The 16,921-nt window shown below is 43.8% G+C and overlaps 2 protein-coding genes across 4 annotated transcripts in view; one reads left to right on the top strand and one right to left on the bottom strand.

The window, feature by feature from the left end:
- The window catches only part of drp2 (dystrophin related protein 2), a 190,574-nt gene extending 187,812 nt beyond the window's left edge, over positions 1-2,762 (top strand). For all 3 annotated transcript variants that reach the window (XM_084352894.1, XM_084352893.1, XM_084352892.1), the window contains one exon: positions 333-2,762. In XM_084352894.1, the coding sequence (XP_084209020.1) occupies positions 333-352 (20 nt within the window). In that variant the 3' untranslated portion in view covers positions 353-2,762. The remainder of the gene's footprint in view (positions 1-332) is intronic.
- Positions 2,763-2,889: 127 nt separating this feature from the next.
- On the bottom strand, positions 2,890-15,569 carry LOC311257325 (uncharacterized protein). Its single transcript, XM_084352896.1, has 8 exons — positions 15,391-15,569; positions 13,027-13,206; positions 12,466-12,654; positions 10,706-10,882; positions 10,080-10,221; positions 6,600-7,195; positions 5,388-5,529; positions 2,890-4,755 (listed from the first exon to the last, which is right to left on the bottom strand). The coding sequence occupies exons 1-8, from the start codon at positions 15,484-15,486 to the stop codon at positions 4,061-4,063; spliced, it is 2,217 nt and encodes a 738-aa protein (XP_084209022.1). The 5' UTR covers positions 15,487-15,569; the 3' UTR covers positions 2,890-4,060.
- Positions 15,570-16,921: the final 1,352 nt, after the last annotated feature.

Genomic DNA, 16,921 nt, shown 5'->3' with positions numbered 1-16,921 from the left:
GAGGAGAGCAAATATGTACTGCTGTGGGTCGATAGTCGGGGGGGGGGAGGGACTGGGAGATTAAACGGCAGAGAGGAGTAAGATAAAGAGAGACAGTTGTGCAGAGAGAGAAGAAGAGCGTCAGTGTCACAGACTTTGCAAACTGTCCCGTCGCATTTAAAACGCAATTTGCTGGGCAGTCCAGAGCCTGTGACTTGAACAAAGAGAGGGATTATCATAATTATAGCCTTCTTCGTTATAACCGAGAACATTTTGTCAGGCTTGTGCATGTGTTCCTCAAAAATCGTAAAAAGCTTTCCCTTCCTTTCTCCTCTTCTATTTTCTAATTTCAGGCACCACCTCACACATCTAACCCCGAGTGGCCCTGGAGGGGTAGAGTGAAAGCCTGAAAGGACGCCTGATGGCAGAGGGAGGAGCTCCAGACGGCTGAGGTCAGGCCACAAATCACCGGGCCCCGTGACCACTGCAGCAGCGATGATACCCAAAGCTAACCCCTTACTGGAACTCTGTGCACTAAAAGCCTTTTTCATGCAAACTGCTGAAGGCTCACGCTGATGTCCGTCCGGCCAGGCTGTGTTTGATAACTTCGGTGGCGCAGCCTGACACCATGTTAACGAGCCAAAGGTAGCTAACGTTAGCAGCAGGTCAGGGAGAGACTAAAGTAATAGGGAAATTGCCCAGCCAAGACACTGTGCTTACCAGTATCTGTGTAGTCGTTTGGAGGTGTGAAGCTTTATATCAGTCCACAGCACAAATTGGACCTTCCATGGAAAGAACTTTGAAAAAATGCAAAAAGGAAGAAGAAGAATATCCCCTTGTTTGTCAGAATGCCTGTATCTTCAGTGTTTGTGTTTTCTTTCTCCCTGAATGTTTTATCATGGTTGTTACTTATGTTTTTTCGAAGGGAAGTGGTGTGTTGAAACTTGCTAGCGTGAACTAGATCACGGGCTGGGCTGACTGCATTTCATGTGGCTGCGTGGCGCAGATTGTCAGGGAGTTGACAGCGCCCACAACGAGCTTATTTACTTTGTGAGAATGACACATCATCAGTTAAATCCATGATTTATTTAAGACAGCCAAAGTGCCCGCTAGCAGAGCGCCTCTGTATGCACACACTGTGTTCCTCTAATCCTCTCAAACTGCTTGTCGCTCTCATTGCTCGCCTCTCCTAAGTGAGCCCTTTACGTTCATACAGAAACACTCGCACTCACTGTTCGTGCACACAAACACACACACACACACACACACACACATGCTGCTACATCCTTGCTCCCTATTGACAAAGCACCCTTTCCTCATTTTGCACAAACACACAAATGGCTCCCTGCACGATCAATAACATGCGCTGCGCCGCATCACTAACAAATACGAGGCTTTTTCTGTTTCGTCTCTTTAGCTCGCGGGATTCGGACAAGCTCTGAGTTTTGAGCCAATTTGTATTGTGACTGAAATTGGGTTTTGTTGAGGAAATGTCTGCCGATAAATATCAGCGAGTAGCCGTCTGCTCTGGAATCTTCCCACTCTCCCGCTGTGTTCAGAGAAAGAAGAGGAAGCAGCTCCGGGCTATGGTGCTGCCAGGCTCAAGCCCTCTCTTTGCAAGGCCAACTCCACACACTACAGAGGGGACAAGGCGCATCGTGACGCAGTATTATGCAGACTACATCCTTAATAATCCCCCCCTCTCCATGTAGATTTGAAAAGAACAGTAGCTATGGACTCCACATGCGTCATTTTCCCTCGCTAATGCGTACTTAATTGCTTTTAGAGTTACAGAAAGACGAGTGGTTGAAATGGCTTCGCCCTCATCGCGTCAGGGTCATTCCGTTCTAAACATAGCACAGTCAATTTATGCCTTAAAACCAAGATGAACCCATATGTAAAACAAGATAGTCTTTCTGGACATTTTTTTTTTTTTCATTCAGGGAAGGAGTTGCATCAGGCGTGGGTTTGTGTGTCTGTCGGTCCCTGGACAGGCTCGTGGTAAATTTAGAGCAACAGGAAAAATAGAAAAGCGTGGATCAGAGCACGTGAGCATCCATTCATTGAAACAAGCTAAATAGGGCTTTTATGGGTGAGCCCCCTGATGCTCGGAGTGCTTGAAGGGCTAAAGATCTGAGACGTGAGATGGAAAGGTGGAAAAAAAAAAAAATCACTCCATTTATTGCTGGAGGGCAGGTGGGAGAAATCTACTTTGATGTGCCTGCTGGGGCAAAACCTCCAGAAGCAAGACAAGCGATTGCCTGAAACAAGTAGTCTGGGGCTCTGCGTGTTTCTCTGCAATTACATTGCCTCATTCTCACCGAAAAGACAGAGATATATACACAGTTAGGAATTCATCTTAATCCTTAAAGCGACACTCTGACCTCACATACATGAGTTTGAAACCCATGTGCTGCACTCATTATGGGCTACCCCTCCAGGCACACAGCGCTCACATTTTGACAGCGTCCTCCTCCGCACTCACCGCCTGTTAGTTTGGATACGGTTGCTAAGGGAGCTCTCCCCAAGGACGCACTTCTACAGGTTTGTGAATCGGAGAGGTGACGTGCCGCTCATCATACAAATGCTAATAGCCTTAAGGGAAGCAACTTCCACTTCCACCTCCACTGAAGCCTGCCAGTTTGTGTAGCTGCTCGAGAGATAATCATCATTTGTTGAATCCGTCTTAACAATTCGTTTCGGTTGAAGCTCTCTCAAGTCAGAACAAAGAGCAGCAGCTCGGCTCGTGGGTGAGGGGAAAAAAAAACAAAACAAAAAAGCCATGACAAGCAATGTTTATTCATAGACATTTATTTATTGGTATTCACACATCTCATTACACATTGATGATCACCCGCCGGCCTCTTATCTACATACTCTTGTACGCGCTGAATGATGTAACAGTGACAGAATGTGTAGAAGAATAGACGAGCAGGCTTCCCCCACAGGGCTGCATGTCAACATTTGTCGCATGTATTTTAAGACAACACAGACGAGGCCGATTGAAATGAATACACCAGGTGGTTAAATGATAGAGTTACGTTGCCAGACACGGTTTGTCCCTGTGTTTCACTCTTCACTCGCCGCCTAAATCGACTTCGATGGCCATCCGGCACCTGTGTGATCATCTCTCTGAGGTCTCGATACATGTACGAACTTCTATACTAGCAGTAGCTCCCTATACTCCACATGCACACTAAAAACATACCCTGATCTCTATGTGTGATTGAACGAAGGCTCTCCACAGAGGCAAGAGCCACCCCCCTACCCCCGGCCCTGCCTCCTCAGAGGATGCTGCTATCGCTCTCCAGACTCCTGTTAGTGCATGTAGCCAGCCAACACGTTCATTACTCTCCTGCCTCCACGTCCTCCATCGTGCATCCCAAGCTTGCGTTAAGGACACGTGCACGTCACCTCTCACATGACGGGGCAGCGGATCGCCTAACCTCAAACAAGGTGTTGACAACACTAACACATATAAACACAAACACTCATACCTTACTGGTGAACTGGGGTGTTTTTTTTTTCTCACTTTCTTTATTTTGAATCACCATTAATATACCTCATTAATCATCTCAAATGTTTATCGTTTAATGAGTTTGATTTTTATGTTGTTGTCCAGCACTCAAAACACTTCTTGCTGTCTTTTCTCTGGAGTTTTTAATCTGTGCGAGAAGTTTTTCTGAAGAAAGGCTTTTTACTGTAATAACAAGTGGGTTACTGGCTGCTTTCTACTCTTTGTGTACAGAAATAAAAACTTTGTATTTGGCAAACTCCCTGTCCGCCCGTGCTTTTTTTTCTCCTTCCTGCTTTAGTATCCCTTTGAGAACTGAATAATGAAACTTAACTCAGGATGGTGCCAACTGTGGCTGTTTATATTAATTCCTCTCCTTGTGTTTATATTTGGATTTGAATGTGGCAGAATCAATATTTTCTGTTTAGACTTGAGGCTCCACTTCACGTCTACTCCCTCCATTTTGTTGTTCTCACCCAGTTTACTGATCTATTCATCTCTCTGGCCTCAGCTTGCCCTGCGTCCTTGTGGTTTAGCACAAGACAATTCAAACCTGATGGTCTATTTTTATTGAGTGCCCCCATTTCCTGTTTTGTCATTGGTGGCTTTGTTCCCTTTGCCTGTCCTGCAGCCGCCTGGTGCAGCATTTGATTGGCATTTGACCTTTCTTCTCTTATCGCTGGCTGATCTCTTGCTCACTACATTATCTTCTCCTGTGCTGGTGGGCGCCAGATCGCTATCTTTATCTGCAGCTCGATTATCTGGCGCACCCCGCCCGTCCTCCTGAACCACGACACTCTCGATATTTTCATTATCTAACCCTTCTCCGCTCGCCCTCCCACTCTCGAGCTCTTCATTACTCGGCTCTGCTTTCACATCTGGATTGTTCTCTGCTTCTGCGTCATCCACACCCTCCGTCTCAGCAGAGGCGGGTTTCTCTGAGCTCGCTTCGTCTTCTGTCTTACTAACTTCTGTCTTCTTATTTTCCTCAGTGGCTTTCTGTGAAAATTTCTTCTTTGTTGCTACACCCTTTGCCTGGCTCCCACCAGGCCCCCACTTCTCTTGCGTTGTATCCCAGTAAGTCTTATTCTGGCGGGCGTGCACGGTTCGCATGCTCTCACCCAGCCTTTTCAGTTCCTGCCGGGCGAAGGGTTTGAAATTCGGGTCCAGTGTCTCCACCAAATCAAAGTCCCTCCGAGCTTCGTTTTCGTTGCACAAAGCGGCGTGTGCTCGCGCCCGCTGGTACACCGCCTTAAAGTTTCCTACGGAGAAAAGACAGGGGGTAGAAGTAACTGAAATATTGACAGGCAGCAGGAGAAGAGACAAGGGGTCAACAGGACTAAAACTTGGAAGCAGTTAAACTGAAAGTTGAAGGCGAAATAAACTACCGGAGGGAGGATTAAAAAACTGCACTGAACACTTGTGGTGAGACAGGCAGGCAAAGTAGAAGGCTAAAGTTGGAGAGAAGTAAATGAAGGGAAAAGGAAAACATAACAGCTACCATTTCACATCAGCCTCAACTATAAATAATTCAGTCATGGCAGAAACAAAAAGAAAACAATGAATTCATTCTTGACTGTGATGTCCATGGGTGGGTGCCAGGGGAACGAAAGAGAGACTCAGCAATGCGGTTTTGCGAATGTTTGGTTCCTTCTTTCGCGGGTAAACAGAGAGATCAAGGATTGTTGCAGTGTGAAGGCAGGCGTTTGCTGGGGGCCAGGCATTACGAGTACAAGCAACAGATCTTGATATTTTTAAACTAAAAAATAAAGGTGCGTAAGGAAAAACAACAAAAAAACAGAGCTTGTTTAAATATACTCTTGTACCTATTTCTATATCAAACGGCGTCTTTTTGTTTCCTCCGCCGCTCTGTCGTCACACTAAAATATATTACCTTTATGCTTCTTGAGCAGCTTGCTGTTGAGCTGCACCACTTGCTGGTATTGTTTGAGCTCCAGCAAGCACTGGCTCAGGTTGAGAGTCAGCGGAAGGCGCACTTTCTCCAGCGACTCCCAGTCATCGGCCTCTTGATCCACCTGCAGAGTACACAGAGAGGACAGGATGGGTGGGAGGAGGCGGTGGTGATGGTGATGGATGGCAAAGGAAATGTCGAACAGATGAAACAAGAATGAAACAACGTGACAACAAAGGGAGAGGTGTGGATGTAACGGTTTGGAGGATTGATGAAGACGATGGAGAGGCGAGGTAAAGGGTACAAGAGGCAGGTTGTTGTGTGGGAAGGGCGTGAGGGAGTTGAGACAGCGAGGTGTGGCAGGAGCGAAGGAGCTCGAGAAAAAGAAGAAGAAGCACAGGCGAGCGCTGTCACGGTGATATCTCTGTGGATAGTTAGTTATTCTTGGTGCTCTTTGCTCTTAACTCTGCCAGCATACCTACACAGCTGGCAGACAATGACTGATGATTATAGTTTATGAGATGCAATTGTTTTTTTTTTTCTTTCTGGCACGTTCAGTCGATTCATCTCGCTGAATGGCTCGAACTGGAGGCTGTTAATGTGCTCGGCATCAATCTCGACGTCCATCTGGACAATCACTGTCGTCACAAAAGGTTTAAAGGTGCAGCATGTAAGAATTAGCCACCTGTCGAATTCATACTCCAGACAAATGGGGAACAGCGTATCAACAGAGTAAATGCTTCCTGTTGCTCCCATTAGCTACTTAGCTCAATTAGCCATACAGCTCTGAATTGCTAGCTGACTGGTCGATGGGAGGGGTAGGTTTTCAGGACCAGGGTGAGGGGCACCGAGTAGCAGATCCTGACGGAGAGCGGTGCTTGAAACGGACAAAGACATGACGGGCCCACACGGGGAGGTCGGGTATCAGTCAGCGCTCAAATCCAGAGGCCTGAGCTATTCTGTGAGACTACTATACAGGATAGACCAGGGCTAGCTGGTCAGCATGCTAACTTCAGTGGATATCTCTGCAACACAATGCATAGACGTCTTTGACATTTAAAACAATTATTTCTTCGGATTAATTTGATAATGTTCGTTATTTTTTGTTATCTTACATATTGCACCTTTAATTCAACAGAGGAACACTACATTATAACTTTTACACAATGTCACCGTACAACCAGTTACACTGACCATATCCTGAAGGACGTCCACATACTCTACGGCCTCCTTGAACTTTGCAGAAGCATCCTCGAAGCTCTTTTCCTTAATGAGGAAGTTTCCTTCCTTCTGCAGCAACATGACCAGTCGTAACATCTGCTGCCAGTCCTTTCCCTCTGTTTTATCTGAAGCGTCCGGACTGATCTCAAAAGAGCCGGCTTCCTCTTCGTTACTTGTTCCCTCGGGTAACAGTTCCTCTTTGTGACCTTCATCACATTTGGACGGAGATTCTTCTGTACCTTTTTCTTCCCCGCCGTCATCTTTACACTCTGTGGTAACACTTTCCCCGTCTTCGTCGTCTTCTTCCTTTTCTTGTTTTCCTTTGCCTTCCACCTCTTCTCCCTCCTCCTCGTCTTTATTCTCCTTTGTCTCCAGCATGTTCCAGTATGTCTCCTTCTCCTCCCAATACTTCTCCTTCATGCGCTCTGACAGGGCCTTCAGCTCTCGACTGACGAGAGAGGCCAGAGTGAAGTCGAGCTGGGCCACCATGTTGAAGTCTCTCTTGGCTTCCTTTTCATTCCACACAGCGGCGTGGGCCTTGGCTCTCTTGTAGTAGCCCTTCACGCAGTCTGAGGAACAAAAAACACAAACCAGCATAACTTTTGAAAAAGCATGAATAAAAACAGAAGTATTAATGTCTAACCAAGACAAATTCAATAACAGACCCGCTCTGTCTGCTGAAGCTGCGGTGGCGATATGTCTGCATTTAGGAGAGTGTGTGGGTGTGCAGTGTCAGTGTGTGTATTTCCCGTCAGTTTGTTTTGCAAACTCAGCGCAACACACGCTGCATCTTTATTCCTCGCTAAAGCCTCGTGTCATTAAGTGAAAGTTTGACAATTTGTGATGTCCTTTTATTTCTCTTTCTGTTAAATGTGAAGCTACCACCACTTAGCTTCACACAAAGACTGGGAACAAGGGGGGAACAGCTAGCCTGTCTCTGCCTTTAGACTGAATTCACCTCTACAGCTCACTAATTAGCACATTATAGCCTAGCTTGTTTGGTGTTTTTTTGTCTTTTGTCTAAATAAAAAATGTATAAAATGACAACATGTCTTTTTAGGACTATGCTGGGCAAATACATAATCCTGCCCAATACTCCAATGCTAAGCTTAGCTAACTCACTGCTCATTTGTAGCTTTATGTTGAACAGACATTAGAGTGGTATTAGTCTTGCGTGTTTCCAAAATGTTGACCTTAAACTTAAAATACTTGTTGACATGCAACACACACATACTCACACATACACACTGTAAAGGGGCTCATGTGCTAAATTAAGCCTGATTTCCACTGCATGATACGGCTCAGCTCGACTCGACCTGCTTTTGGTACCAGACGCTTTTTTCTCTTCTGCTTCCCCCTGCAGATAGCCTAGTATACAACAGCGTAGGTGGGATTCTTGGTTGATTGTCATATTGAATCCACGCTCCGTTCGCATGTCCAGCAGCTGGGAAACAACACACAGGAGCTTTGTTGTACTGTTGAGAAGCTGCAGCCTTTATTGGCTGACAGACTGTAACCTACACTATACATTTACTGCTAAAATGACAACTTCACCACTTGCCTTGTTCTCTGCTCCGCTTGGAGTCACTGTCACACACGTCTGCACTTTGTCAAATTACCACAGCGCGGTGAGGCAGGATGCCATTTTTTTAAATCGGGGTCAACTCAATAAAAAAATGCGGTTTCTATTGACAGTAGCTCTGCTGTGCAGGGTGTGTATGATGTCCCCTGGGCAAAAGTGTTTTACCAGGGTAGCAAAGTCATGACTCTGCTTCTGAGATGCTAGTACTTGGTTAGGTTTAGGCACCAGGAGTGAAACTAGTTATGGGTTATGGTAAATATGTCAGGGTATGCCAATCAGAGGCACCATCACCACCCCAGGAGAAAAGCATCCTGTGTCATGCAAGTGACGATTTCTCTGACCTCTGATTTCATACCACCTTTTAGTATCGGCTCACTTATAACCTCAACAGAGGTGACACCAGGTACCAGGTACTATCTATGATTAAAAAAACAAAAAAAGAGTAAGTAGGGTCAAGCTAAGTTGAGTACTGTGCAAGTACCATGCGGTGGAAACGCTGTTATAGATGCCCACTGATGACTGGTGACGATGAGTTTCTCTGATCCTCTGCGTTTTAATTTTCATCTATGCTAAATCCTCATTCAGTAAACATAAGAGATTTCTTTGTTGCCTCTGGCAAAAGAAGATGCACTGCAGTGAGCCAGCACTGGGTGCTTTTCTGAGGAGCAACTGGGTTGAAGGGATGAAACAGGAGAGTAGAGTGGCTGACTTGAACTGAAACAGACAACATGATACTGATGACAGGAGGAACAACACCAGGGAGAAGATTGCAAGTAGAGTGAAGAAGAAAGGGAGAGAAGAGTGTGAAAATAGGGGTATTGAAACTGAGACTACAGCTAGAAAAGGATTGGAAACTAAACTGAAAAGAGGGAAAATAACAAAAAAGGTATGGTGGAGGGATGCTGGTGTGTGTGTGGTGGATCAATCTTGTAAGCCTTGTGGAGAGGGCTCCAGCTTCATGGCTAAAGCCTGAAATGGGCTAGTGGAGGCGCCCAGAAACCCCTGCCCATCATTTTCAGGATACCGTTTCAGTCTCATGCTCACTCACAAGGACATGTACAACCTTCCTCCTCCTGCCACACAGACTCGAGCACGCACATCTCACAGGCACGCACAATCACAACCGTGCACCCTCCCTCCTCCTGCCAAAACAAATATGAAACTGAAATCCAGGCTGAGGGACCGAGAGTAAAATAAAGACTGCCTCGGTGGCATAATCCATAAGGCTCTGAAGTGCAGGGTGTGCCAGCGTTTGAGCTCCTCCAGGATTATATGAGTAGCCATGGATATGACAGTACAATTCCCAGGGCTGCTCCAACTGTAAAACTCTGGGTAATGTCAGCCTCAGCCCTCCTACACACTCTCAGTTAATACACAGCTGCAACATGCAACGACCACTGCCATAAAGCCAGCAGAGGCATCCAACCCTGACCTGTCAGTGTTTTACAACGTCCTGAAATTACTGTTTGTCACAGGCTTCATATCCTCGGGTGGGAGTAACTCTGTAGGCTGCAAACCCTCATTTTACACCTCACTGAGCATACTTTTGTGTACTTGGTCACAAAGAATAGTTTGACATTTTTGGAGGTACTCTTAATTGCATTATTGTTTAGAGCTAGATAGGAAAATTGTCACCAATGTCATGTCTGTCAAATATGATGCTAAAGCCTCGGGATGGTTAGCTTAGTTTAGCATTAGGACTGGAAGCAGAGGGAAGCCAGGCTAGCTGGTAAAGAAAGAAAGCTTACACATTTATAAAAAAATATGCAATTGTGTGCCATAAAGCTAGGTGACATTGCTCCATCAACTATATTAAATATGTATTTCAGTGCCAAAAATAAGGATTAAATAGTCCAACTAGGCAAATGTACCTTTATGTTTCTCCAGCAGTTCGTCAGTGTGCTCTATAACTTCATAATACTCCTCCAGCTCCAGCATACACTGGCAGTAGTTCAACTCCAGGGGGACGATCATCCGGCCTAAATTAATGTAGTCTATATCACCCGGCATCTCCTACACGCACACGGACAGATGGAAGAACAAGAACATGATGAATGCTGCTGTGTTGCTTGGCATCACCTACACATATTTTAACAATTTATGTGCATTCTGTTGGTTTAAATGTTTTCATTCTCGTTTAAACGTAACATGGCATGGGACAATGGAGCATCAGCTCAACAGAGCGTTATTAGCAGCTTGCACTCAGGCTATCAGAAAGCCTCCAGTATCGTGCAGCCATAAATCACTCATTTACACCCTCTTATCAGAACATCTCATACAAAACTTGTTCTTCCTCCATCCTTAGACGTCCATCCACCCACCCTACTGCTTGTTATCAGGGTAAAAAAAGAAAAACAGGAATATCCCGCTGCGAAGGAGCTGCTGCTACATGTCCCAAAAACCTAAAATCCTGAGAAGACCTCAAAATTCACAAGCTTGCACATCATCCCGCCCTCCCCCCCTCCATCTCATCTCTCTGCTCTAATCATTCACTCACTTTGGACTGGACTGTTTTCAGCAGCAGGACAGCCTCTTTGTACTTGCTGGCAGCCTCTCTGAATCGTCTCTGCTTGACCAACGCGTTGCCCTGCATGTGGAGACTTGGCACCGTGTGCAGCTTCTCATCCTTTTCCATCATCCACGACTCTCTGTGGTACGACATGGGGTCTCCCACCTGGAAGCAGCGAGGGCGGGAGGAGAGCACAACAGAACGAAAACATCAAACGGAGAAGAGAAACCCAGCGATGGAAGCACACGTTAACGGCTGGATAGGTACAAATGGCTGCAGTGGTGGAGTACTGAGGGAAATTCACACTTTTTATTCCACTACATTTATTTGACAGCATTTATTTTAACATGAAAAACACCTGACGTGAAATATGATGCGTAATTACAGATTAAAGGCCTGCATAAACCCAAGGTAGCTCTCAGTTATGTGCCTGGTTACAGCTGCTCAGGTTGAAGTTATGCAAACCTCTGCTGAGATTTACACAATGGTCGTGAATATCAAGGACAAAGTTTTAACATGTCCTGCAAGATAATTCTCCACTTTTTTGCTCCTCGTGCCGACTCTACAGTATACGTTCACAGTTACCTCAGTGCTTTTTATCCGTTACTTAGTTAAAATACTTCATTTTTCACAGTTAGCTTTGTATACATTAACAGTTTACCATTTTTTCAACCAGGTTTTTGTATATAGCGTTTTTAACATTTTTGATCCTTGAGATCGATAGGCTAGATAACTGTTAGCGACATTAGCCAGCCACACGCTAACATTAGCGCTCTTTTTTAGACTCTGTGCTTTGCAGAGCTGCCAAAAATGAAAGTGACCGTTCACACCATCTTGTGAAAGCAACAGTAAAGCTCCGACCTCAGTGATGGAGAGGGGATTTAAATCAAGAATCAGAGAGAAGGGCTGGTTCTACTATTATGTGTAGATGCAGAGCTTCGTAGAAAGCCAGCGAGGCTAGCCGACAGGCTAACCTCGCAAGTTAAAGACACCTAGTGATTATCTAAATGATCAAAAAAGCTTAAAAAACTTTGAACACAATACACAAAGGGAACTGTGAAAAACAAACAAGATATGGATGAAAAAGTACTGTAATAACTGGACGTACGTGCAGTTCATAAAGCAGATATACGTCGATTGTGCTAGAGGGGAATAGCTTGTGCGCACAAAATATTATCTTGTGCATATAAGGACAAACGGAGAGGGCATTTCAAAATGAGAACTTTTGGATACTTTTAATAAATTTCTCAGGTGATAGTTTTGTGCATTTGAGTAGTTTATTTGCAGCACTTTCGCTTACAACAGAGTATTTTTACATTGTAGTATTGCTGAACTGAAGAAACTAAGAAAATGACAGGAGTACTTCTGAGATGTCAGCCTGTGCAAAGAGAAGTATGTGAACCTATCTGCCACAGGAAAGATGTTAATTCACTGCTACAGCTGCCGGACCCCCTGGTGAGTTTCAAGCTTGTTCTGGATACTATGTTATTTCAAAGCTGAATGTCTCAGACAGAGTGGGACTTCACTTTTGTCACTCCTGTCAGTGGATTTTAGAAAATAATGTGTAGGAGTGTCTCCCTTCCAGAAGAGGGTTGCATGAAAAGGTAAATGTGTCTTTTTTACTGTCAGCCTACAGACGCTAAAACCCGAGAAAAGCCGGTTATTGAGCAAAGACAGCTGATTGTTCTTCTGTGCTTTCTTCTTCTCCTACTCGGGATGACGTACAGTGCTTTGCCACTGGTGCTCACCTGCAGCAGCTCCATGATAAATATAAGCGGTTGAGGTGTTCTCATTAGCTCATCCAGCTCTGGGAAACCGGTGGAGTGATAGTGGAACATGTTCCCCATGCCACACATGTGTCTCTGGCCCTCCAGGGGGTCTTTCCCTTGAGCGATCAGCCTCATTCCCTTGGACACGATAGGGTACAGGCCTGTGTGCTGCAAAATAAACTCATCAACAAAAACATAAACAACAAGACAAAGAAGCACTTAATCATGCTAACCCCCTGGTACTGCCTGCCTGTGACAATCAGGCCTACCAGGAACACATAAGTAATGGCTGCAATTTTACTTGCAAATTACATTTTTTTTTTTCTCCAGAAGAAAAACACAACAATTTGCACAAAAAGCACTGCTCGGTTTGTGTTTGTAATACAGAGCATGTAGGAGGCTTCAGAGGGTTGATTCATGTGCATACTAATAAGGAGCAAAGGCTCCTCTTCTTTGCTCATGAACACCAATTAGGACTAGTTTCTTGGGTCTAATGTCTCGGGGAATGTGTGCGTGCGTTAAGTCCGTAAATCAACTTACAGTGGCGTCGCACCAGAACTCAGCCACCTCTCCAATCCTCATGGACATCAGCAGGGTCTCCCAGACCTCCATCTTGAACATCTTTCCGACGAAGATCTCAGCTGGTCTGCCGGCCAGTCGACTGTCATCGATGACCGTTCGCTCGAAGTCGTCCAGCAGCGTCTGGAAATGGAAAACCAGCTGGGGCCAGGAAGAGTCAGAGGGTGGAGAGTAATCCATGAAACCATTAGTCTAGTAATAACCACCGCTACGATCACTAAAATGAAATGCTTTATAAACCATTTATTAAAACATCAGTTGCAACTTTATAATAAACAATTGCTTGATACATGTTTTTTAAAGCATTTCATTGTTGGTTAACAATGAAATAGCTATTAAAGTATTAATTAGCTATATATTTTACCATTTATTAATGATGGCTATTATGAAATGTGGCCTAAAAATGTATTCATGGTGCACAGTTTGTTCAGCCTTTATACTTTAAAACAAATAGAGATCTAGTTTTGTAGAATAATCTGTGGGATTGTTTTTAAAGTACATGAGAGATCCTCACATCTTTTCAAAGACCTTATGAATTTCCCCTCTGAGAGAATTTAAAAGCACTTTTATTTACTGGCTAAGACATTTATTTTTATTTTTTTTCCAAAACACAGTACTTGTTTATTTAGTGTGCAGATAACTTAAATATACAATCCTCTCATTTTTTAAAAAACAGTCAGTGAGGAATTCCTGCCTTCGATCTTTTTATGGATGTATGCATGTACAGGGTTGGGTCAGATTACTTTGACATGTAGTGTCGGTTACTGAAGACAGATTGGTGGCAATTTTTGTTATGCGTAATGTTATTCAATGGATTACAAAAAAAATCTGTATACTTTTGAATTACCTTTATAAACACAGTACTGGCAGGAGCTACAGGTGTACTGTGTAGGCCTGGACGATATTGCGATATTTGCTGTTATATGCAATATTTCTTTTTAAATATCTGATATCAAACTGCTGTTATAGCATCTTCAGGCTTTTATCTTGAAAACGAAATACACGCAGAGCTGTCATGGCAGCAGAGACAACGCACATCGATATTCGGGAAGTTACTTCAGGTTAATTGGTTAATTGGCCTGATAAGACACAGAAGTTTCTAGGTAGAATGCCAGCGTCCCAATTTAGCAATATTTCGGATTTAAAGCGCTAAAAATGGCGAGCCAAGGGATTTGAATCAGGCCGCATGTCATCTTTGCCGTACACAGGTGTGAACTAAACAGGGCATTACTAAAAAAATTGTTCGGCTGGACTCGCCAAGTCAGTTATATCATGTATCGCGATATTTGGGTGGGACAATATCGCGATATAAGATATTAGATATGGCCCAAGCCTATTACTGTGTGTATTGTATAACATCTGGAATGCTGTTTAAAAAATGTTTTCCCATATTTTAAAGACTTAATCGAAAGTGTTATCAAGTAATCCATGACAATGTAACGTGGATCTCATTACACATTCGTTCAAATGTAATCTGGTTATAGGTGCTAATTTTTGGTGATAATAATCCTGATCGCATGTATTTGTTTCTAACCAACCCTGTGCATGTGTATACGTGTGCATACAGTGTGTGTATGTTTTCTTCTCCTCTCTTTGACCATGCTCTGTATGTCTGGCATAGAGAAATGAATAAATATGATAGTCATCTATTTGTCAGCTTTGACAATGTGTAACTGTTGACAATTTCGTGATTGTTTATGTGTGCTGTCAAACATTTGAGTCATTTCTGACGACCAACACAAACACGCTGGTATTCAATATGTGTTCAATCTGTTTGTGTGCATATGAAAGACTGTACCGTCACTGTGACTGTACAGTTACGCTGTCCCCTTGTAACCTTCTATTTATAACTTGACAGATTGTGTACAATGGTCTGATAACTGTGAGAGCAACTGGAGATCACCTCACCTGGGAGGGAACACACACACACCCAATGTACACACTACACGCGCACAGGTAAATGGAAATTCATGCTGGCATTGTCATGGAAAATGTTTGTTATGGTGTCCAGGCTCGGTGCCATATGGCTGGACATGACTTGGAAGGGAAAAAAAGTCGGCGACCAGCGGCTCAGCGAATGAACAGACACACAGATACGGTGCCAAAAGACATGTTGCAATTTGGTTGACCAAATGTTTGCTCTGTGTGTTAAGTGCCAGAGACAGAAAACATTTCCTCACTTCATGAATAATGCAGCAGAATCTAATTGAAGTGGGCAATGCACCAGAGCTTAAAATAGACATTTTCCAGTGGAACATTAATTACATCACAGTGGTGATCATTTCCAATCATGGTGAGTTGGTCGGGTTAACTGTGACCCGTTACCTTTGCCCCAGGTGGAAAGTGTGGCAGCGGTCCTGAGCCTCCAGCCAGAATCTTCTTCTTGATTTCTGGGTGGTTCAGAAGGTACGTCTCCTCCATTGTCTCTCTGCCTTGACAGAAAACTGTGTGTGTTTCAGAGATCTCTTTTTCCTCTCTAGGTCTGTGTTCTTCTGGTTTTTTAATTAGCCTAGTGGAGAGAGTCTTGCCTGGTTAGCTGCTCTCTGACAGATGGCAGGATTAGGCAGGTGGACACTTTAATCTGAGGAGCTAATCTCTTGCCTACCCCTGCGATTGGTGGGGCAATCCCTGCAGAAAGTAGCGGGAGAGGCAGAGATGACCGCCAGGGGCCCGGGATCATGTGTGCAAGAAAAGCCTAGATCGCTCTCGAACAAGCTAAGATCATTCTGGAAGGACGGTAATCTGATGACGTGATGATTGGATAGTGACACGGCTGTCCGGTCATGATGAGAGGCCTTTACATCACACGAGACAGTGAACAACAACTGGCCCTCAAACAGCGACTTCTTAGATTTGACCACAAGTAATGATTTTTTTTCTTGATTAATATTCAGTGGTGTCCCCAAAAGTCATCCTGTAAAAGTAAAGATATCATGTTAAAATATAACTTTGCATAAACACTGCTCCTGAAACGCCTCGTCAGTAGTCCGGCCTTTAATTCTGTGACTTCCTGACATCACACTGTGTCACCATGTCACACATTTGCATAATTTATGCTGATATTCACAGCAGAAGTGAAGCTAACTGGAAGCTAAAAACATGACAGAGCTGACCGGAGACACAGTGAGCTGTACTGAGGTAAAACAGTGTTTCAGACAGAGGGAGAATACAGTGCTGGACAGAATGAGAAAACTGATGCGATTTCTGAGCATTAAAGCATTTAAACCTTATCTGGTAGTGACCCAAAATAAAATTATGAACCTAAAAATGAGCATATGTCTCCTTTGAAGTATCAAAAGTAATTTCCTGGCAGCAAATTCTCACATCTGAAACACAAGAAATTGTTCACATTTATCCTTGAAAAAAGATTTTATCAAAATAGTTGCAGATTCATCTTCTGTTAATCAAAACTTCAATTAATTGACTACTTATCTCAGCTCTTATTTGAGCAGGAAGGACTTGAGTGGGTGACAAACAAAAATAAAATCCAGATTCTGATGAGTTGTTAACGCTGCAAATGAACCTGGCGGTTTAAATCAAATAAGCTGAGTGGAGGCTCCACTGAATACACTAGTGAGCAGTAACAAAGATGCAAGTCGGTGCCACAGTCAGCTAGATTGCAACCTAGTTTGAAGACACAGTGAAATAACAAAATACATTTCATACAAGTTTTAATCCTGTATTAAATATTCATTATCTTTTGTCGCTTGCCATTTTTTAAAAATAATTTTAAATCAAAATTCTCTTTATTCTTTCTGTCAAACTGATAACTCATCGTTACATAATTTAATCAATTAAATGTGATTTGGGAGTCAACTTGCTCACTGTCCATTATATAAAACCGTTAATATGAGTA

The sequence above is a fragment of the Pagrus pagrus genome, assembly GCF_965226575.1.
Source record: "Pagrus pagrus genome assembly, chromosome: 5".
Classification (NCBI taxonomy): Eukaryota; Metazoa; Chordata; class Actinopteri; order Spariformes; family Sparidae; genus Pagrus; species Pagrus pagrus.
This window is presented reverse-complemented; position numbering and strand designations above follow the sequence as displayed.